This window comes from Rhincodon typus, chromosome 9 (genome assembly GCF_021869965.1).
Source record: "Rhincodon typus isolate 14 chromosome 9, sRhiTyp1.1, whole genome shotgun sequence".
NCBI lineage: Eukaryota > Metazoa > Chordata > Chondrichthyes > Orectolobiformes > Rhincodontidae > Rhincodon > Rhincodon typus.
Genome location: NC_063340.1, coordinates 25142717 through 25150540, shown reverse-complemented (window position 1 = coordinate 25150540; position 7824 = coordinate 25142717). Strand labels below are relative to the sequence as shown.

General features: G+C 38.8%; 1 protein-coding gene across 2 annotated transcripts in view; it reads right to left on the bottom strand.

Moving 5' to 3' along the window:
- unc93a (unc-93 homolog A) overlaps positions 1-7824 on the bottom strand; it is a 136395-nt gene that overhangs the window by 75996 nt on the left and 52575 nt on the right. For both annotated transcript variants that reach the window (XM_048601424.1, XM_048601425.1), the window contains exon 4: positions 4983-5117. In XM_048601424.1, coding sequence (XP_048457381.1) covers positions 4983-5117 — 135 coding nt within the window. The remainder of the gene's footprint in view (positions 1-4982; positions 5118-7824) is intronic.

Here is a 7824-nt window from a genome sequence, read left to right as displayed (position 1 = left end):
CTGACTCCAGCATCGGCAGTTCTTACTATCTCTATATCAGTTACAATTTCACCAAGGCCTATACAATTGCAGCATGATGTCTTTATTCAAATCCTCTTGCAATAAAGGCTAACTTACTATCTGCCTTCCTAATTGCTTGTTGTACCTGCTTGTTAGCTTCCAGTGATTTATGAGCAAAGGCAGCCAGGTACCTTTGAGCATCAACACTACTCAATCTCTCACTATTTAAGAAATACACTGCATTTCTGTTTTCCATACCATAATTGATAATTTTGCACTTTCACGCACTGTATTCTACCTACCATGTTCTTGCCCAGCCTATCTAAATATTCTTGCAGCCTTTTTCTATCCCTCTCACAATTCATATTCCTACCTAGTTCTGCATCATCAGAAAACTTAGAAATATTACATTTGGTTCCCCATCCAAATCATTCATGTGGATTGTGAATGGCTGGAGCTTAAGCACTGATAGCTCTACTGCTAGCAACAGGCTATCCCCCTGAAAATGACCCCTTTATTCCCACTGTTTTCTAATAAATAAACCAACTTGGAATCCATGCCAATATATTTACCCCCATCCTATATAAGTGTACTCTTGCAAGTAGCCTACTGTATGGGACCTTATCAAAAGTCTTCTTAAAATCCAGAAGCACCATATCCATGAGTTCTTTCATATCTATCCTGCTAGTTACATTCTCAAAAATTCTAGCAGGATGCTTGAGGATGCTTCCTGAAAATTATTCCATTCAGTGTGGATAAAATCATAGGAACAATAGCATAGTCTGAATGACCTCTTCTGCCAAGATGACATGACTGCTGCAGGTTCTGATACATTCAACTGTCAATAAGCTTGAGAGATGTATTGTCCATAGCATGTGCATTGCTGCTTCATTTTTCAGTCACCTGCACGGTCAGTCTTGATGAAGGCATTCAAGCTGCTAAGACCATCTTTGAGACTTTTAGAAATGTTGTCCCACTAATATACTAGCATCAAATTAATCTGTACCTCTAAATATTATTTAAATGCAACTTTCCACTCCCAATATCATAATATTTCCTAGACATATCAATTACCACAAATAGATCCATAAAGAATGCAAATAGATTATACCAAAAAACTATTATTTTCAAGTTCCCATTCTGCTACCATTTCCATGTATTCTTAACCATTTAAAACTGACTCCTAATTATAGATGGAAATTTTCTCTAATATCTTTATTTCCCTCCCCTTTCTTAGTTTGACCTGTCCTACAAAGTTGAAAAACATGCACAAATTCATCATCCTGAATGATAAACTATTCAATGGTTTTAAAAATACTAAAATATATTATACAGAGATATGTTTTGATTTTACTATTGGTAGAACAATTGATAGTTACTAGTACAATCTATCATATATACAACTGATCTGCTTCTGCCCCTCAAATGCACATGGACACAAAGCATCTCTTTTCTTAAAAGCAAACATATATCTGACATAAATAACTACCTTTTCCACAAATTTTTGTAAATAATTAAACAGATCCTTTTATATACTATACTTGAAGATATACATTGTATTAACTGACTAAACATTATTGATGCTGTTTGGAAAATAACACTGATGCTGTTTGGATTGCAGTCTACTTTCATCTCACAGAGACACATCTCTGACAAACTTTGTCTTGTTTTATTGACAACTCTGAGATCTTTGAGTAAAATCATGAACGAGATATTAAAAGTCTCAAATGACAACTCTATAGTTAAATCTCATCATACTTTATTGGTTGGATTTATTGACTGATTATTGATGATTACTGTATTTCTAGTCCTGGGATCAAAAGCATATGAGAGGTGGGTTTCCTGTGCTCAGCCAAGTAATTGAGCAGATCCTGGAAGTTAAAAGTTGCTGTAGCAAGTCTTCAGGACCTACTGTTATAAGGAAGTGAACCACTGAGCTGCCTGAAAAGACTATAACCAAAGTTTTTGATGCTGTGGTCAGATCTGTAGTGCAGTGACTGTAACCAGGCCAGCCAGGTGGACGTTACAGAATATGAGTTCACTGATTGTGGTTGTTAATCTGGTCCTATAGGGAGCCCTGTCTGACAGATAAAAATGGGAGTGTCAGACATCACGCTCACTCTGGGAGTTGACTCTGACAAGGCTGCACCAGAGTCAAAGAATTTCCATGTGTAAATAAAGGGTGACTTGGTGACAGGATACTGACATCTATGGAGTTATTTCATGTAGCATGGTCATCCTCTGCTCACAGTATAGTACATTGGTTCCCAACCTTTTCAGTATCAAGACACAATAACACAAATAATTGCATGACACGTACACTTTTTCAGGTGAATTGATTGCTCACAAACGTCACATTTACTTGCATTTGCTACAATTATTAGAGACGTTTGCACCATGGTACATCCAGCAAGCTAAAATAGGATCAAAACGCATTAATGTTTCAAATCCGCCAGAAAAAAAACGCACCTTCCAATGGGAGCAGACACACTTTCAAAACTCAACTAATTGTCAACTTCTCTCTACAGTGAAACATTCAGGTAAGGGGCAAGTGGCATCTCCTGTCCATGAAAATCCAAAGGCTGGATAGCTCTCATTGCACTGTCTCTGAACAGTTCTTACCTTTTATGCTTTGGGTTCAGATGTTTCATTGACTGAATTACTGGAGGCATCACCTCTTTTGACAAGAAACTTATCCATTTCTTCTTCGTATCAATTCTAAGACCTATATTACTGTCTTAACTAATAAGAGATTCTCAAAATATTCACCTTAAAATCCATACAAATGTGAAAATTTATCCAGGCAGGCAGGCAGACAGGCCAGTTCAACCATCTTTCAACAATTACATGCCTCTTTACTGTGCACGCGCAGTTTCTTCTCATCTCAGAGGTATGATCCTCAATTATCTTGCATGCTCAGACCAAAAGCAAACTGCATAAGCAGATTTCCCATCTTTCATGGATGCATAGTGCCGAAGCTCAACTCCTACAGGGTATCAGGAATCTGAGCAAAGTGGCACCGCTTTTACAAAACTTTCAGCACACTTCTCATCTTGCTGCAGCACACCAGTCTCAAACACCTGGTATAGTGAACTTGTCACAGGAAGAAAAAGAGTTTAAGACAGTACCTTTGCAGATTAACACAATATGATATTGGACATGCACTTTTGGACCATTATGGTTGAATAATTGGTACTTTGAGAGTGGTATGGAGCATAATCCCTGCACTACGAAAGATAAGCCAAGGTAATATTCGGCTTCTGGTCTTGTTGACATGAGAGAGACAAGCTGCATGCACCCCTCCAGCATGAATTCAGCATAACACTCTGGTGCAATGGAGATAAATGAATATAATTTGGAAGGACAACAAGGCTCTTCCAATAATCCTGTTATTGAAAGAATAGGTTACAGGGAGAGCATGATGTATAGTGATAAGCAATCAAGAGAGGTGATTTATTTGGGGAGAATGATTGAAAAGCAGCTGTGTAGAAACCTGCAACCTTCTTTGATATTGTTGTGAAGATAGTAGATGCTCCTGCACTTTCTGGCTTAACATTCATGTTGCCATATTTTATACAAAAACTTAAAATTTTGGTGGCAGCCTCCAGCTTTCCCTTTAAGGCTCTGTGTAGTCCTTGCCTCACTACCCATAGTCAACTTGGCACCAGATTTCAAAGCAGTCCAGTTTAAGAAAAGAAAGCTAAGGCAGCCTTTAGCCACTCAGCACATACAAATAGGGAGCTTATTTTCTTTGTGAGAAATAGATGCCTCTTTTTCGACCTTTACTAATATGGTCACTACACCTGAGGAAGAAGCAGATCTCTGAAAGCTAGTGTTTTCAAATATAACCTAGTGTTGTTTGATTTTTGACCTTGTCCACACCAGTCCAACACCATCACCTCCACATCATTTACAAATATGGCAAAGATGCAATATTGCTCTGTTATGTTCATGCATGTTATTGGGTGGTAGAACCAACACACTTCATAAATATGGTGCTGTGGTTTTGCCTTTGTTATTCCATTTCAACCAAGTACAAAAAAATCCTTCATGGATCTATGCATTAAATCTAAAAGGTTGTAACAACAATTTATTTTAATTTCTCCTGACTCCTACATGAATGAAATAAAAATAAATATTAAATGAAGTGGCATTACAACAGAGATGTTCATTGTAGTCTTCACCAAATAGATGCAAACAAATTTGTAACTTTGTTATGTTATCAGCAGACAAAATTTTGTTTCCTATTCACATTACAGTGATACCTAGAAAAGTAGCACTTTGAAAGGCAGTGTGGTAATGTAAACAAAGTAGTGTACAGGCTTCTGGATGCAATTAATTGCTGCTGTATTCTTTTATTCTGCCATATTATTTCAGCCAGTATTGGGCACCATTTTAGCTCACAGCAGAGGAAATCAATTTTCATATTACTATTAATTCTCCCTAACAGTGAATATTGGGTCAAGAATAAGTATAACTGAAGAATCCACATGGTATGAACTAAAATAAGCAGAACTTTAAATCAAACGCATATTCCATTCCCTCCACATACCCTTGACCATGCTCAATATCTCATCTCCTTCCTTTGGTGCTTTCCTTTGCCATGCAGAGGCGTAATACCTGCCCTTTTACCTCCTTTTCTCTACAAAGCCCACAAACATTCCTTTCAAATGAAGCAGCCATTTACCTATACATCTTTCTATTTAATTCAGTGCATTGACTTCTCACAATGTTATCTCCTCCATTTTGCAGAGACCAAAACAAACAGAATAACTGCTTTACAGAACACCACAATCATGACCTTAATTTTCCTGTCGCTTGGCATTTGAATGCATTACTTTGCATGAAGAAGAATTAAATTGCAGTCAAAATATTTACTCTTTGTTTTCTCTCTAGATGATGCTGAACTTGCTGAGTTGTTTCCAGCATTGCTGCTTTTGAGGTTTACATTATTAGGTATATCGCAAATGATTGTTACTTACCGGTGTAAATAGCTGAGAGAGTGTGGATCACAGCCATTGAATGGTGGACAGATGTGACATTTTGAGAGACTTTTGAATCATGTTGTGGGCAACTGTTAGTTCCGCAGTATGCTAAAATCTCATCAGTGATGTTAGCTGAAAGCCAAAGAATGTGTGTTACTAGATCGTACGGTACAAAATTGAATTATATCTGCAGGATTCCAATTTTCCTAATCATAATTTCATCAATTTACATATTAATAAAGGATTATCAGTATTTTTGCACATGCTCATCATGCAAACTACGTAAGCCACAAATGCATTTACAATTTGCAATTCATACATATAAGTGAAATAGATTTTGTAATATAAATATTACCTTAAGAGATTACATTCATAATTATTTGCAATATAACTTCACCATCTGAATATAATTAAACCTATTAATTTTCTTTTGTTGACTCAGGGGATATGGCATTGCTGACTGGCCAGCATTTATTGTCTGTCCCTAGTTGCCCTTGAGAAGGTGGTGGTGAGTTGTCTCTTGAACTGCTGCAGTCTATGTGCTGTAGGTTGATCTAAAATGCCTTTGGAGGGGGAAGTCCAGAATTTGACCCAGTGATAGTGATGGAACAGCAATGTATTACCAAGTAAAGAAAGTGAATGGCTTGGAGCAGAACTTGCAGGTGGTGGTGTTTTATTGCCCTTTCTGCTGCCCTTGTCCTTCTAGATGGTCATGAGTTTGGAAGGTGCTGTCTAAGGATATTTGGTGAATTTCTGCAGGGTATCTTGTAGATAACACACACTGCTGCTACTTAGCATTGGTGGGGGAGGGCATGGAGGCCAATCAAGCAGGCCGTTTTATCCTGGATGGTGTCAAGCTTCTAGAATGTTGTTGGAGCTGCACCCATCCAGGCAAGTGGGGAGTATTCTATCACAGTCTTGACTTGTGCCTGGGTGGTGGACAGGCTTTGGGGAGTCAGAACATGAGTTACTCGCTGCAGCGTTCCGACCTTTGATGTGGACTTATAGCCATTGTATCTATATGGCAAGTCCAGGTGATTTTCTGGTCAATAGTAACCCCAGAATGTTGATAATGGGGGACTCAGTGATGGTAATGTTATTGAATGTCAAAGGGCAGTAATTAGACTCTTACTGGACATGGTCATTGTGTGACATTTGTGTGGTGGGAATGTTACTTGCCAATTGTCAGTCCAAACCTGGATATCGTCCAGATCTTGTTGCATTTGAACATGGACTGCTTCATTATCTAAGGAGTCAATATTGGTGTTAAATATTGTGCAATCATCAGTGAACATCCCTCATTCTGACCTTATAGAATCATATAGCATGGAAAACACACCCCTCAGTCCAACTAGTCCATGCCGACCATAATCCCAAATTAAACTAATCCCACCTGCCTGTTCTTGATCCATATCCCTCCAAACATTTCTTATTCATGTACTTATCCAAATGTCTACTAAACATTGTAACTGTAACTGCATCCACCACTTCCTCTAGAAATTCATTCCACACCACTCTCTATGTAAAAAAAGTTGCCCCTCTTGTCTTTTTTAAATCTCTCTCCACTCAATTTAAAAATATGTCCCCTAGTCTTGAAATCCCTCACCCTAGGAAAAAAAGCACCTGCCATTCACCTTATCTACACCCCTCGTGATTTTTAAACCTCTATAAGGTCAACCCTCAACCTCCTCTGTTCCAATGAAAAAAGTCCCAGCCTATCCAACCTTTCCCCATAACTCAAACTGTCTATTGCAGGCAACATCCTGGTAAATCTTTTCTGAACCCTCGCCAGCTTAATAATAATCTTCCTATAACAGGGGAACTAGAACTGGACAGAGTACTCCAGAGGAGGCCTCACCAACATCCTGTACAACCTCAACACAGCATCCAATCTCCTATATTCCAAGGTCTGAGCCATGAAGGAGGGAAGGACATGATGATGGAGGAAAAGACATTCATGAAGGAGCTGAAGATGTTTGGGCCTCGATCACTACCCTCAGGAACACCTGCAAAGATGCTCTGGAGCTGAAATAACTAACCTCCAACAACCACAATCATTCTATTTTTCTACTGTAGCTAGCACAAGGCATACCTGAAAAAGAGGCGTCAACTTGGTGAAGCTACAAAATAGGACAATTTGTTTAGTAAACAGCATAAGCAGCAACTTATAGACAGGGCTAAGTGATTCCACAACGTGAGATCAGACCTAAACTCTGCAGTTCTGCCACAGCCAATTGTAATTAGTAATGGACTATTAAATCACGCACTGGAGGAGGAGGCTCCACAAATATTCCCATCCTCAATGATGGCACATCAGTGCAAATAAATGGGTGAAGCATATGAACAATCTTTAGCCAGAAAAGCCAAGTGGCCAATCCATCTCAGCCTTCTCTGGAAGTCCCCAGCATCACGGAAGTTAATCTTCAGTCAAGTTGATTCACCGCAAGTGAAATCAAAAAATGGCTGAAGACACTCAGCTCATCATCTGAAATTGGTTGTTAAGTTTATCAAGTATAATAACCATTTCCAGATGATCAGTAAAGCTTGTAAATCTGAAATACAAACATACATCCAAACTTGCTTTGCAGTACATTTACAACTCATGGAGCACGGTGTGGTTTTCAGGTGTAGTTTGCAAGTCTCAACTGGATTCAGACACGGGATCAACCAGGAGGAGGTTGGGACCAGAGGCATGTTATCCCATTCCCCAGTGCAGCAAAAGATCATGCAAAGCCACTAGTTTCAAATATCTTTCAGAGATAGTAGGAACTGCAGATGCTGGAAAATCTGAGATAACAAGGTGTAGAGCTGGATGAACACAGCAGGCCAAGCAGCATCA